The 14,872-nt window shown below is 58.3% G+C and overlaps 2 protein-coding genes across 3 annotated transcripts; both read left to right on the top strand.

Annotated features, from left to right (window-relative positions):
- Positions 1 to 87: 87 nt before the first annotated feature.
- Positions 88 to 6,321, top strand: HEPACAM (hepatic and glial cell adhesion molecule). 2 transcript variants are annotated; one of them, XM_066203300.1, is made up of 7 exons: positions 88 to 518; positions 2,700 to 3,070; positions 3,290 to 3,571; positions 3,677 to 3,770; positions 4,212 to 4,285; positions 4,372 to 4,442; positions 4,553 to 6,321. In XM_066203300.1, the coding sequence occupies exons 1-7, from the start codon at positions 148 to 150 to the stop codon at positions 4,838 to 4,840; spliced, it is 1,551 nt and encodes a 516-aa protein (XP_066059397.1). In that variant the 5' UTR covers positions 88 to 147; the 3' UTR covers positions 4,841 to 6,321. The 2 variants fall into 2 exon arrangements, with proteins under 2 accessions (XP_066059397.1, XP_066059398.1); XM_066203301.1 differs by having other exon boundaries at positions 361 to 518; positions 2,729 to 3,070.
- Positions 6,322 to 6,419: 98 nt separating this feature from the next.
- Positions 6,420 to 14,867, top strand: ROBO4 (roundabout guidance receptor 4). Its single transcript, XM_066203299.1, is given in 21 exon segments — positions 6,420 to 6,699; positions 6,702 to 6,753; positions 6,756 to 6,896; positions 7,018 to 7,062; positions 7,152 to 7,430; positions 7,508 to 7,646; positions 7,721 to 7,848; positions 8,543 to 8,655; positions 8,750 to 8,969; positions 9,058 to 9,179; positions 9,572 to 9,743; positions 9,823 to 9,973; positions 10,060 to 10,190; positions 10,853 to 11,029; positions 11,110 to 11,401; positions 11,486 to 12,037; positions 12,125 to 12,277; positions 12,368 to 12,727; positions 12,808 to 13,139; positions 13,257 to 13,394; positions 13,482 to 14,867. Coding segments are annotated over 21 exon segments (3,855 nt in total). The 5' UTR covers positions 6,420 to 6,666; the 3' UTR covers positions 13,607 to 14,867.
- Positions 14,868 to 14,872: the final 5 nt, after the last annotated feature.

Below are 14,872 nucleotides of genomic sequence, written 5' to 3'. Positions count from 1 at the left end.
CGCCCTAAAGAAAACCCCAGCTTCGGTTAATGGGGTGTTCGGAGCCCAAAATCCCATTGGATTGTCTGCGGAGGGGATGACAAACCTTGGTTGGGCTCGATGGGGTGATGCGCCCCACCCCAAGTGTGTCCTGGGGACTGGGAAAACATGGCACTGGGGGTCTGTAACCGGGGAAAAATTGCAACCCCGAGTGGTTTCTCCTCAAATAAATGTCAGCTCGAGGCCGCCGAGGAGGCGAAAGCCACCAGGACACAGGGCTCCATTGAGAAAGGAAAGAACAAAAAAAAAAAAAAAAAAAAAAAAAAAAAAAAAAAAAAAAAAAAAAAAAAAAGGGAAAAAAATAAATTAGCCGGGCGAAGCGCCAAGCCGGGAGCTCCGAGGGACGTGCCCGGAGTGGGGAAGCGGAGCAATTCGGGGGGCGAGCCTGCCCGAAATGTGGGGAGCGCCGGCTGCCCCGCGGGGCCACCCCGCTCCCCCCTGCTTGCTGCCGGTGACCTGGCTTCTGGCGCTGCATGCAGGTAGGGAGTTTTCCCATTTTTTTCCACGGTTTTCCTTGTTTTTTCCATGGGTTTTGGGGGGTATCCAGATGGAGGATGAGGGCCGGGGGGAGGTGATGAGGGTGGTGATAACCTATGGGGGGGTTGGAGGGAGGGTTGTTGCGCTGCCGAGCGTACCCTCTGCTTGGGAGCTGGGAAAAAGGGGGTAAAATTGGAAATGAAAACTGGGGAAAACACTTTTCGGGAGCCAAGCAGCTCCTGATGTGGGGGAGGATTTGGCACCGCCCCCACTCTAGGCTTCTCCCCAGTTTTTTTTCTTTCATGAACCCCACTTTTTCCGAATTGTTTAGCAGCTCCAAATATTTTCTCTTCCCCATTCTTCAGCTTTCCTTAAAAAGTCATTTTTCGCCCCATTTTAAGGCTTGCCTCATCCCACTGCAACCCTGGTTTTCTCCATCATTTATTCTCTAAATTCTCATCTTTTGGAATTCAGTGAGCCCCAAACCACCCCGTCCCAGGTCTGGCAACACAGAAAATCACCTTCAACAATTTTGTTCCATTTTACCGAAGTTTGCACTCAAAAGCAGCCCTGGGGAGGCCCTATTTCCCTTCAGATGAGGGGGATGGATGAAAAACAAAAGCAACTGGCTTTGATTTAGATCCTAAATACAGCCAGGGTTACAGCAAGGACACCCCAAAAACTCTTGCAGGGCCTTTTTAAAAAAAAAAAATACGGATTTGTGCCACAAAACAGTGTGAATATGAGGATTTTTGGTGGACTTTTTTCAACAAAAGCCATTGAAAAGGGCTGGGAGATCTCCATCCGAGCACGCTGTAGGAAAATGGAACGTTTCCTGATTTATTAATGAACTCCCAAATTTCTCTTTATCCGGAGTGGAGAAAAAGTTAGGAATAGGGTTAAAGAAAGGGAAGAAACAGTTAAAGAGCGGCGATTTGGCAGTGTGCACGGGGAGGGGGCAAGGATGCATTGCAGGCCACATCCCCATCCTATGCCTTGGCCTTCCCTGTGGAGTGAGGGTTCCCCGAAACTTGGCGAGTTGGGACATGTTTGTGGGGCCGAGCGCGGCGCTGCCGGGGAGGACGGACGGACGGATGCTGCATACCAATAGGTCCCATGACTTTTCAGGCTTGTTTAAGGCCTTTCTTGCTCCTGCTTCACTCTGCCCAGCTGCTTTTCCCACTCTCCCCTCCTCTTCAATATGGGGTTTGTTTGCTGTCGATGACGGTATCCATATGAGAGGGTCGCGGATGGGGCCTCTGGGATGTCAGGAGGGGGATGCTGAGGTATTTTGGGGAGGGAGAATGTTTTAGGGAGTCCCCTCCCCCAGAAAATCATGTTTTTTACATTTTTCCCCTGCCTTTCTTGGCTTAAAACCAGCGATGAGGAGCAATGCACGTGCACAGACTCCCGTGATGCAGTTTTGCATCTGAGGGGGCTTTGTCTGGACAGGAGCATCCAATGGAGATGGAGGTGGGATACAAAATCCTTCCCCCCCACCATTTTTGGGGGGAATTAAGGTATCATTGCAAAGCATTGCTCTGATCCAGGCACTGGCATCTCTCACTCCCCAGACAGCTTTTGCAGGGCGATGACACAACTTTGCCAAGGGTTGCCTCCCACCCCCTGCATTTTTACGACTGATTGTGTGCGTTTTTGCAAAGGGTTGCACCGACCTGGCTGCAGGAGCACTCCCCCTGCATTTTTTGGGGGTGATAGATGAATTTCTGCAAAGAGTTGCATTGACCCAGGTGCAGGAGAGCTCCTGCCCGACCCCTGCACATTTTGGGTGCACCACATGCATTTTTGCAGAACCCAGCAGGAGGAGCTACGCTGTGCACACCTCCTCCTTGCATTTTTGGGGTGGTGCATGCATTTTTGCAAAGGGTTGGTTGAATTGACCTGGCTGCAGGAGCACTCTCACCCCCAATGCAGCTTTGGGGAGTGATAATGCATCTTCACAGGGTGAAGATGACCCCCCTTCCATGCACAAAGCAATTTTAGGGGTGATTCCTTGATTTTTACCGCGTGTTGCATTGATCTGAGTGCGGGAAGGCTCCTACCCCTCATGCACTTTTGGGGTCATCCGTGCATCTTTGCAAAGGTTGAGGAACCAAGCCGGGCAGCTTGGGGGTGCTCAGCACAACTCCAGCTTGGGGTTCCCCTGTTTCCTCCTTGCTCAGCACCCCACTGTCTCTCCCCACACCCCAAGGTCTGCTGGCAGGGGTGAACATCACCAGCCCCACGCCGCTGGTCCGTGGCACGGCGGGCAAGGCGGCGCTGCTGTCGGTGCGCTACGCCAGTGCCAGCGCTGACAAGCCCGTGGTCAAGTGGCAGCTGAAGAGGGACAAACCCGTCACCGTCGTCCAGTCCATCGGCACCGAGATCATTGGCAACCTCCGGCCCGACTACCGCGACCGCATCCGCGTGCTGGAGAACGGCTCGCTGCTCATCAGCCCCTTGCAGCTGGCTGATGAAGGCGCCTATGAGGTGGAGGTGTCCATCACCGACGACACTTTCACCGGCGAGAAGACCATCAACCTCACCGTGGACAGTAAGGGCAAGAAGGACAGCCGGTGGAGGCTGGGTTATCCATGGGATGTCTTCCCTGAGCACATATTGGGAGGGTTTTCTCCAGCTGGGAGGTGGTTTGGGGGGTTTCAACTACCCTATGTAGCCAAGTTGAGGTGGTTTTGATGTCTCTCTTCCTGTCCCCTGAGCCCATCCGTCCCCTGAGACATGGCATCACTGTGGTTCCTCTGCTCGCCCACAGTTCCCATCTCAAAACCACAAGTGCTGGTGGCCTCCTCAACAGTGCTGGAGCTCAGTGAGTTCTTCACCCTCAACTGCTCACATGAGAATGGCACCAAGCCCACCTACACCTGGCTGAAGGATGGGCGGCCACTGAGCAACGACTCCCGCCTGCTCCTCTCCCCCGACCAGAAGATCCTCACCATCACCCGTGTTCTCATGGCTGACGATGATGTCTACAGTTGCCTGGTGGAGAACCCCATCAGCCATGGCCGCAGTATCCCTGTGAAGCTCACTGTTTACCGTAAGCCACCCCTTCTCCCCTCCTTCACTCCAGGTTTGGCCATGCCTTGCAGATGCTTTCAGCTAAAATTCTTGGGGGTTGTCCCCCCTCATTCCTCTCCTGCAGGCAGGAGTTCTCTCTACATCATCCTGTCCACAGGTGGCATCTTCCTTCTTGTCACCCTGGTGACAGTTTGTGCCTGCTGGAAACCCTCCAAGAAGTACGTGTGGGGATAACATGGGAGACAAAGGGGGTTGTCCCATCTTGTCCCATCCTGTCTTGTCCCATTCCATTTTGTCCCATTTCATCTCTTCCCATCCTACCTTGTTCTGTCCCATACCATCTGATCTCATCTTTACACATCCTACCCCATGTCATGTCATGTCATGTCATGTCATGTCATGTCATGTCATGCCATGCCATGCCATGCTGATCCATCTATTCTATTCTATTCTAATTCTATTCTGTTCTGTTCTGTTCCATTCCGTTCCGTTCCATTCCACTCCATTCCACTCCATTCTACCTCATCATCTCATTTCATCCCATCTTGTCCCATCCTATCTCTCCCTCCCTACAGTACTTGACCCTCCCCTCCCACAGGCAGTTCCCCCATTGCCCCCCACACGATGCCAGTACTGCCCCATCCCCTATCCCTTTCCAGGGAGAAGCGACAAGCGGAGACACAACCAACCTCTGACTACGCTGAGCAGGATGAGGAGCGCCTGAAGCACGAGGGTGAGTGCCAGCCCCAGCGTGTTGGCGGCGGGTTGGGGGAACACCAATGCTCCTGGCATGGTGAGCAGCACCTTGCTTCCACACAGCTGAAGGCATCCCGCGGAGCGGCGAGCACGAGCGCAAGAACCCAGTGGCTTTGTACATCCTTAAAGATAAGGTGAGAGCCAGAAGTACCAGGAGCACCAGTAGCACCAGTAGCACACCGGCAGTGTCCCAGCACAGGGTCTCGCACATGTCCCATGTTCTCCTCCTCTTGGCTCTTGGCAGGACTCGCCAGAGGCGGAGGAGGATTCACTACCTGAACCCCGCGGCACAGTTGAACCAGGCTACACCAGCTCGCCAGTACCAGCAGCCGGACGCTCGCCAGGACCGGTGGGGCGTTCCACTCGCCGTTACCATCGCTCGCCAGCTCGCTCACCCGCCTCGACGCGGACCCACAGGTCACCACCGGGCTCGCCGGCGCGTTCCCGCGGCGCTCCGCGGCTGCTGCGGACTGCCGGCGTCCACGTCATTCGGGAGCAGGAGGAGGCCAACGCCGTGGAGATCAGTGCCTGAGCAGGGAGGAGGACTGTGCGCGCTTTGGTGGCAGCGTGCAAGCGAGCAGGGGCACCAGCACGGCCACACTTCTGCCACCGAGCAAGCGGGGACACCGGCACAGCCCTGCTCCCACCACTGGGTGTCATTCTGCTCGGCGTAAAGTCACTAATTTCCTATTGATCCCACCCAGAGCTCCCCTCTTCCGTCCCCCGTCTTCCTGGGGCATCGCTTTAATGGCTTTCTCGCCGGGACGAGTGTGCAGGGAGCGTGCAGAAAGCACACACACATGTGCAGAGAGAACACGCAATCATTGCACGGAGAGAGTGTGTCAGAGGGTGTGCATGGAGCATGCAGAGAGAGCGTTGGAGCACTGCACAGAGTGCAGTACATGCATGGAGCGCGCAGGAGGGCACACGGACTGTGCACATAGGGTGCATGGGGGCAGGCACGAGGGTGTGCAGCAAGTGTGCACACAGTGTGCAAAGAGGATGCGCAGAGCATGCAAGAGAACATGTGGAGCCCATGGAGAGAACACACATGGAGTGTGCAGCTAAGACGGCACAGTGTGCACAGAGCGCGTATGGAGTGTGCAGAGTGTCCACTGAACCTCCACGGTCCTTGTGAGTGTGCCAGCACTGGAAGCGTGTTCCAAGTGTGCACAGAGTGTGCAGGGAGAGTCCATGCAGAGAGCACCTGTGCAGAGTGTGCACGGAGCATGCGGAGTGAACACGCACACAGCGTTTGCATGGGACATGCACACAGCCTGTGGCGAGTGTGCAAAGAGCATGAGCAAAGAGGGTGTGTGCAATGCTTGCACGAAGCACATACAGAGCGTGCATGGTGTGGGTGGAAAGAGTGTGCACAAAGCGAGCAGCTGAGTGTGCTCAGAGTGCACAAGAGTGAACCTGCAGTGCTGGCACAGGGCATGCGTGGAGCCTGCAGTGAGTGTGCAAAGGGTGCATGTGCTGTGCTTGCACAGTGTGTGTGGTGCATATGGAGAGAGTGAGCACAAAGCAGATGAGCATGCTTGGAGCGTGCACATGCACACGGGGAGCACACACGCTGCACACCCAGCAACCATGTGTGCACACGTGTGTAAGAGCACAGTGCCCGTGTGCCGTGGCACAGCCCCCCATGCATGGAGCAGGACATGCACTGGCACACAAGCTCGCCCAAGGGTGCAACATGCATCAGGCGGTCTAAACAGGGGGCTCCCTTCTGCCCCCCAGCTCCCCAGCTGCAATGTCCCCTAACCATGGGCTGGAAGCCCTGGCCCAGGCATTGCCCCTTTGCCATGGTTGGATTTTCTGTGAAAATCCCCCGGTTTGGGGGCACACGACGCTGTCTCTCCCCAAGACTTCATGGGAAATAGGTTTAGGATGAAGAGCAGAGAGTGGCCGGCCAAGTGAGCCGGGCCCTGGGGCACCCAGGGTGGGTGCCAGGGCACCCTGGAGTGCTCGGGGTGCACTACTAACCAATAAACTAAACGTACTACCCGTCTGGTGGTGGCACCCTTGGGTGTCTTGGGTGACAGGGGTCCCCCAGGGTGGGGGGACACGTGAGAACTGGCTGACAGGTAAGACCACACAAACCCGATGCACCTGGCTGGCACTCAAACTGGCACTTGAAGTGCCTGGGAGACCTTGGACTGCTCCCTCTGGTACCTGCTGATGGTATCCTCAGCTGAGAGCCCATTTCTTCTTAATTTGTCTTCCTCTGAACATGGCGAAGGAAAAGGGGAATTTATTCTGACTAATTAAATTCATTAACCGCTGGTGTCCCCCACTCTGCTGTCTGCGGGTGCTGCCAATGCCACCGTGGCCGGGCACTCCCACTGCCACAGGATGGCTGAGCTGTTTGTGTTCACCGTCACCTTCCCCCCCCCTTCGGCATTTCCCGGCCCCCGCATCCGGCTATTGTACCCCCCCATCCGGAGCCGGATCCAGCCCCGGTGCTGGCAGGGAGGAACCGGGATTTCGGGAAGAAACGGGAAGGCTGGCCAGGGCCGGCATGGCGGGCGGCTGGGAGACAGCACTGGGCCTGGGGCTCTGCCTCGCTGCCCTGCACCGCGGAGGTGAGTGCAGCCCGCGGGGGCCAAAATCCACCTAACTCAGCCCCCTGCCCCACCCCGGATCTGAGACCATGCCCATTTGGGGCACCTATTGGCATTCCCCCGCCTCCTTGTCACCCTGCAGGCTGCCGCCTCCCCAGCGTGGCTACGGCGCCCCAAACTTCAGCTGGTAAGGACACCTGGTGGGGGGGTGATGCAGGTGGGGAGACACCAGAAAATCCTGTTCCCCCCACCCACAGTGTGCCCTCCCCACCGCAGTGCTGCGGGACAATTTCCGCCTGCAGCCAGGTGATTTGGTGACCACAGCGGGGCAAGCACTGGAGCTGGATTGTGTCCCCCCTTTGGGGTACCCCGAACCCTACATTACCTGGAAGAAGGACGGGGTGACATTGGACTTGGTAGGTGGCAGGTACGTGGTCACCAAGGGGAAGTTGCAGGTGGCGTCAGCACAAAGGAGCGACTCCGGTCTCTACATCTGTGTGGCAGCCAACGCGGCAGGCAAGAGGGAGAGCCGGGGCGCCCGCGTCTCCGTGCTGGGTAAGCCAAGGGTCTCCCACAGGTGGTGGGCACATCACACCCAGCCGTGGTGCTATGTCCCTGATGTCCCCCTGCAGAGAAGCCAAGCATTGTGCGGCACCCAAGCGACGCCACGGCGGTGGCTGGCAGCACCGTGGAGCTGGGGTGCAGCGCCCGAGGTGACCCAGCACCGCAGGTGCAGTGGCACAAGGAGCATGGAGACCTGCCCTGGGGCAGGTAGGTGGTGGCAGGGGGGAGGTGTCCCATCCCTGCCGTGGGGGTGAGGCTGATGGAGAGCTGGTGACCCGCAGGCACGAGGTGGACCGGGAGCACACTCTGCGCCTTTATGCCGTGACGTCCGCCGATGCCGGCGCGTACGTGTGTACAGCACAAAGCCAGCTGGGCACCGCCGCCGCCACCACCTTCCTCCATGTGGAGGGTCAGTGGTGGGATTTCTGTGGCCTCCACCATCACAGGCCATCTTGGGGTTCATGCAAGGGGATTCATCTAACAGGGTCCATCTAATGGGGTTCATCCAAGGGGACCCTCCAAGGGCAGTCTGTCCATGGGGGTCCATCCAAGGCCATCCATCATCCATCAAATAAAGTCCACCCACAGCTGAGTCATTCGAGGGGATCCATCAAAGGGGGCACTTCCAAAGGTAGGTCCATCTAAACACATCCATCCAACAGGATCCATCCAAGGGTTCCATCCAAGAAGGTCCATGTAAGGGGATCCATCTAAGGAAATGCATCGAGGTGGGAGTCCATCCATCCTGGTTCTTCCAGGAGGATCCATTTAAGGGGATCTGTGCAAGGTGGAAGTACATTAAAGGAGAATAGAACAAGAAATATCCATCCAAAGGGTCCATTTAAGAAGGGCATATCACAGGGATGTATCATGGGATCCCATCCCCAGGGGCAATGTGTCAAAGGGGCCCCATCCATGAGGGATCCATTCAAGACAGACCCATCAAAGGGTGTCTGTCCAAAAGGGTGTCTGTCCATTTGACTGAGTCCATCCAGGTAGACATCAGGATCTCCATGTGCAGGTATCTGAGGTGGGCATCTGGGCAGGTGCCAGGGGACCTTGGTCCTGCTTGGTGCTGCCATTCGCCTTCTTCTACCTCACAGACCGGCTGGCAACGGTCCAGCAGCAGCCTGCACCACGGGACCTGCTGGCCGTGCGGCTGCACCTGGACAACGGCACTGCACTGCCCACTGCTGCTGTCCAGCTCCGCTGGCAGGTTGGTGCCACGCTCAGCTGCCCCCAGGGGATGGGGGAGATGGGACACATCCCCATGTCCCACCTTAACTTGGAATCCTTCCCATGCTCTTCAGATGCTGATGCCGGTGCCGGTGCCTGTGGGCTACGTGGTGCTGTACCGCAGCCTGCTCCCGGTCACCACCTCCTGGATCCAACACGATGCCGGCAGGGAGCTCAGTGCCATCATCCCTGCGCTCCGCAGGGGCTACAAGTACGAGTTCAAGGTCCGACCCTACACTGGAAGGACCCAGGGCTCCGACAGCAACAGCAGGCACCTCTGGATACCTGAGGAGGGTGCGTCGTGTGTCCCCTGGGATTTCTGGGTGGAGGACAGGGAGGTCGGCTGGGGGTCCCAGGGGTCTCATCTTCCCTGTCCTGGCAGTGCCCAGTGCAGCACCCGAGCGTGTCACCATCAGCCAAGCTGAGACGGGGAACGGCACCGTGGTCGTGAGCTGGGAGCCACCTCCTCCTGAAGCTCACAATGGCGTCATCCAGGGCTACCAGGTTTGGGGCAATGGGGCAAGGGGGCAGGGTTAGGAGGGTCAATCCAAGGGGATCCATCCAAACAGGGAGCCTGTCGTGGGTGGGGGTCTATCCAAGGGGGGAACCATCCAAGAAGTATTCACCCAAGGAGGTCCATCCTAGGGGCATGCAAGCAAGCCCATCCAAAGGGGTCCTTCCAAGGGGAGTCCATCAAGGAGATTCATCTAAGGGGACCCATCCAAGTGAATCTATCCATGGGGAATCCATCAATGGGAGTCTATCAAGGGATGTTCATCTGAAGGGGTCTGTCCAAAGGGGTCCATCCACAGGGGGTCCATCCAGAGGGGGGCCATCCAGAGGGGGGCCATCAAGGCAAATCATCCAAGGGGTCACATTCTCTTGTTGCTTGCCAGGTCTGGTCAGTGGGTGAGGGCTGGCAGCGTCCCACCAACAGGACAGTGGACGGAGCCACCCGCCGCCTGGAAACCCTCCTCCCACACCCTGGGGCCGAATTCTGTGTCCAGGTGGCAGCTTTCAACAGCGCAGGGCTGGGGGTTCCCAGCAATGCCACGTGTGGAGTACTGGGTAGGAGATGGAGAGCAAGGTGGCGTGCAGGTGGGGGCCAAGGTGGTGACATGAAGTGACACTGATGGGACCCTTGCAGGGCTGACAGCAGGGAGCAGCAGGGTGGTCCAGGCACTGCGGCAGCCTGCTGTCATTGCAGCCGCTGGTTCCATGCTCTGGTTGGCCTTACTCGCCCTCCTCCTCCTCCTCTGCCAGCGCCGTGCCAGCCAGGATGCCGCAGCTCGCCACAGGTGAGAGGCCATGGGGTGGGGGGCACGGTAGATTCCTGGTGTGGTGGGGATTGATGCACTCACTGACAGTACTTCTTGTCCTTCAGGCTGGTGGCTGGTGACTCACCATGGCTTGGTGGTCCCTGGAAACCCAGCTGTGCCCCCCGAAACCTCAGCAGCAGCAGCAGCCTCAGCAGTCGACTCCTGGGCAGTGACGGCAGGGACCCCCACCCCTCCAGTGAGCCCCATGGAGATCGGCATCCCCACCCACTGCCATGGGACCCCCACCCCTCCAGTGAGCCCCATGGAGATCAGCATCCCCACCCACTGCCATGGGACCCCCACCCCTCCAGTGAGCCCCATGGAGATCGGCATCCCCACCCACTGCCATGGGACCCCCACCCCTCCAGTGAGCCCCATGGGGACCGGCATCCCCACCCACTGCCCTGGGACCCCCACCCCTCCAGTGAGCCCCATGGGGACCGGCATCCCCACCCACTGCCCTGGGACCCCCACCCCCCAGTGAACACTAGGGTTGGCACCCCCACCTGGTGCCATAGAGCCCGCACTCTCTCCCATGGAACCCCCACCAGTACTCTGGGACCCCCATCCCTCCCATGTGATGCCACTGGATCCCCACCCAGTTCCATGGAACCCTGACCTCCTTCAAAAGGACCCCCAGCCCAGGCCCAGGACCATCACAGAGTGCCATGGGACCAGCAAAATGTACCCAAGACCCCCACGCTATGCCTGGGACCCCCAGTGTTATGGGACCCTCACCTTGATGTCCCCCATTGTCTGTCTGCAGGCAGCAAGGACTTGAGGACACACAGACCCAAGGACAGAGGGGACAGGGGACACGTGGCCCCATGGGTACCCTGACCTCTCTTACTCTTCCAGCCCTATCCTTGGAGCCGCCGAGCCTTGGGCCCCCCACACCCCCCATCCACAGCAGCCTCCATGGGGGATACCCACCGACCCTCGGGGACATGGGGTGCTGCGGTGGGGGGCACCCCGGGGTGCATTCCTCACCCAGCACCCCAAACCCAGCACCCTGGGAGCGTGTTCGCAAGAGAGGTGGGTGTGGGGGGCCAAGGGGGGACATGGGGACAGCAGGGTAATGGCCCATGGCTCTGTGTCCCTCATTCCCCTCACAGAGCTGCATCAAGTGCACAGCACCCCGGTGCTCATAGCTGGCACCAGCCACATCCCTGCCTCCGGAAGTGGAGGCGAGTGGGGGGCAGATTTTGGGCTGGCTGCCAGGCATCCTCAGCAAAGGGGACACGAGGGTGACACCGTCGCTGCCGTGATGGACAGCAGGGACCCGCGGCTACCGGCCTTCAGCTCTCCAAAACCATGTCGGGGCAGCACTTCACTGACCTCTGGTGTGACCAGGTCACCGGTGACACCCCCGAGACCACCCCATGCCTGGCACCCTCCAGTGACACGGTGAGTCTGAGTGTCCCCATCCAGATGGGTGCCCTGCAACCCAACCCTTTGCTGCAAAACCCAACATGCCCCTTGCACCTGCAGGTCCCCAGCCTCTCTGTGCCCCAGGGACACATCTCTGGACACCAGGCATCCCAAGGACACGTCCCCAGGCTCTGGGATCCCCAGGGACACGTCTCCAGTTGTGAGATGCCCCAGAGACACATCCCCAATCACTGAGAGCCCGGGTGTGTCACCGGCCACCAAGAGCCCTAGGGACATGTCCTTGGTCACTGAGCACCCCAAGGACATGTTCCTGGACAGCAGGCATCCTAAGGATGTGTCCTCAGTCAGCAGGACCCCCAGGGACATGTCACCACCCACCAGGCACCACAAGGATCCATCACCAGCAACCAAGCACCAGAGGGACACAGTCTTGGCCACCAGGCACCCTGAGGACACCTCCCTGGTCACCAGGTGCCCCAGAGACCCATTACCAGGGGCCAAGTGCCAGAGGGACATCTCACTGTCCACCAGGCACCCCAAGGACATGTCCCCAGCCAGCAGGCGCCCAAAGGACACATCCCCAGACACAAGGCTCCCCAAGGAGATGTCCCCAGAGACTAGGCACTGCAGGGACAAGTTCCTGGCCTCCAGGTATGCCAAGGACATGTCCCCAGCCAACAAGTACCCCAGGAAGCCACCACTGGTGACCATGCACACAAGGGATATGTCCCTGTGCAGCAGGTACCCTGAAAACATGTCACCAGCCTTGAGGCATCCCAGCGACGCATTGCCAGCCACTGGGCACCCCAGGGACACATCTCCACTCACCAGGCACCCTGAGGAGATGTCACCAGTCTCTGAGCACCACAGGGACATCTTCTTAGGCACCAGGTACTCTAAGGACGTGTCTCGGGCCACCAGAAACCCCAGGGACCCATCACTGGTGACCATGCACACAAAGGACACGTCCCTGTGCAACAGGTACCCTGAAAACGTGTCACCAGCAATAAGGCATCCCAAGGACACATCTCCAGCCACCAGACACCCCAGGGACACATCTCCAGGCACCAGGCATCCAGAAGAGGTGTCTCCACTCACTGGTCATCAGAAGGACATGTTCTTGGGCACCAGGTACCCCAAGGGCATGTCCCCAACCACCAGCCACACCAGGAACGTGTCACTAGAGACCAGGCACCCAAGGGACATATTCCTGGCTCCCAGGTACTCCAAGGACACATCCCTGGCCACCGGGCGCCTCTCGCCAGCATTCAGCGATGGGGTCCTCACACAACAGCAGGTGGCTGAGGTCCTGGAGATGGAGCAGGACACTACCTGCTGCAGGTATTCCCCGTCCCCCTGGGGCACTCCCATGATTGCAGCATCCCCTGGTGCCAGCAGTACCCGCACTGTGTTCCCCACAGACCCCCGGCACCAACCACACCACGGTCCTTCTCACCACTGCACACCTACGGCTACATCTATGGGCCACCAGCCTCTGAGCTGGGTGAGGAGGAGGAGGAGGAAGAGGAAGAAGAGGAGGAGGAAGAGCGTACAGCAACACAGGGCTCGCCGGGAGGGTCGCTGTTGAACGGCTGGGGGTCTGTCTCGGAGGACAACTTTGCCAGCACCCGCTGCAGCTTGGTGAGCTCCTGTGACGGCTCCTTCCTCCTGGATGCCAGCTTTGCCCGGGCACTGGCCATGGCTGTCGATGGCCTCTGCTACAGCCTTGAAGACACAGACGAGGCTTATGGGGGTGAGTGAAGGGTCCCTGAACCCCCTCTCTGGCCCTGAGCATTGTCACCTCCTCAAGGAGGATGGCTCCTTCATGACACCGTGGTGATGCCACCATCTCTTGCTTTCTTCCCTGCAGGTCCCTCACCACCACCATCGCCCTTGGAGCAGGTCTTCCCACCCAGAGTCCACACTGCCACCTGGGACTGGTGGTCAGTGCTGGACGTCCCACAGAGAACCAGGACAGAGACAGCCATGAACAGTAGCTCACAGAACGGTACGTAGTGACCCAGTGCCAGGGTGATGGGCACTGGGGATGGTGAGGTGTTGCAGGGTGTTGGAAAATGTTTCTTTTGCTTTCCAGGTGGCCAGGGGTCAGGGATTGGCAGCCCCTGGGCCAGGGAAGGTGGTGAGCTGAGGACAGGGGGGACAGGAGCGTGGCAGTCCCCAGGGCACAGGACGCAGCAAGGCCAGAGTCCCCTTGGCTGAGCTAAAATCCAGCTTTATTAGGCAGTTCCCCAAACAGGGGCTCTTCACTAGGAAAAGCCACCCACAAAGGGTGGGTGGCACCAAGGTGGGTGGGTGGGTGGGTGTTCCTCCTTATTCAGCATTCTTGTCCTTCCCAAGTGTCCTCCTTCTTCCACAGTGTCCCCATCCCTCCTCAGCGTCCCCACCCCTTCCCAAATTCCTCATTCCTCCCCAGCATCCTCATACTCCCCGAGTCTGCATTACTCCAAGTGTCCTTGTCCTTCCTCAGTGTCCTCCTCCTTCCCCAGCATCCTCATCCCCCCTAACTAATCCTTCTCCCACCCAAGCACTGCTATCCACCCTGTGTCTTTGTCTTTCCCTAGGGTTGTTGACCCCCAACCATCCCCATTCCTGCTGACTATTCCCATTTCTTCCAACTGTCCTTGTGCTGATAGTTCATGTCCTTCAGAATCCTTGTCCCATCCTTGTCTCTCCCAAGTGTTCTCATCCTTCCCAAGACACCTGAGTGGCCTTGTGCTCCCTGTAAATGTCCTTGTCCTTCCTAATCATCCTCATTCCCAGGCTTCTCAGCCCTCCTGAGTGTCCTCATCATCATCGTTTTGCCCCCCATGCCAAGTGTCCTTTTCCTTTCCCACTGTCCTCATCCCCCTGCAAGCATTCTCCTTGTCCCTTACTACTGTCCTTGTCCCTCCCAAGCAATCTTGTTTTTCCCAAGTGTCCTCTTGCCCCCAGCAATCCTCAGTGCCCTGGAAATCCTTGTCCTTCCTCCATGTCCTCTTCCCTCCAGGCATCCTTGTCCCCCAGCCTTCCTTGTCCTTCACTAGCACCCTCATCCATCTGCTGTGTCCTTGTCCCCCCCATGCAATCTTGTCCCCTGCCAACTGTCCCCTTCCCTTTCAATCACCTCACCCCTCCCAAACGTCCTCGTCCTTTCCCAGCATCCCTGTTCCTCCCAGCTGTCCTTGTCTCCAGGATCCTTGCCCCACTTAAGCATCCTCTTCATACCTCCCCAGTGCCCTCATCCCTCTTCTGCTCACCTGTCCCAACCTGTTTCTGTCCCCAGGGTTCATGTCCTCCCCTAAGCATCTTCCTTGTCCTACCTGAGCATCCTTGTCCCTCCCCAGGGTTCTCATTCCTTGTGAATTCCTTTCCCCACCCCAAGAATCCCTGCCGCCCCTCACGCTGACGCCCACTGGCCGCGATCTCTGTGCAAACCCTATTTGCGTGGAGCCACTCAGAAATTAAAGAACATCCCTCCGTGTCCCC

The sequence above is a fragment of the Chamaea fasciata genome, unplaced genomic scaffold (assembly GCF_029207755.1).
Source record: "Chamaea fasciata isolate MVZ Bird 193981 ecotype frontalis unplaced genomic scaffold, bChaFas1.0.hap1 SCAF_24, whole genome shotgun sequence".
NCBI classification, from domain to species: Eukaryota; Metazoa; Chordata; class Aves; order Passeriformes; family Sylviidae; genus Chamaea; species Chamaea fasciata.
Note: the sequence above shows the minus strand (reverse complement) of the source record. Positions and strands in the feature narration are given on the sequence as shown.

What these genes read in the sequence shown, in the direction of transcription:
- HEPACAM (XM_066203300.1), top strand. Translation starts at nt 148, where the DNA reads ATGGCACTGGGGGTCTGTAACCGGGGAAAAATTGCAACCCCGAGTGGT. An exon ending in GCTTCTGGCGCTGCATGCAG is followed by an intron (nt 519 to 2,699) that starts GTAGGGAGTTTT and finishes CTCCTTGCTCAG; the next exon opens with CACCCCACTGTCTCTCCCCA. An exon ending in TGTGAAGCTCACTGTTTACC is followed by an intron (nt 3,572 to 3,676) that starts GTAAGCCACCCC and finishes CCTCTCCTGCAG; the next exon opens with GCAGGAGTTCTCTCTACATC.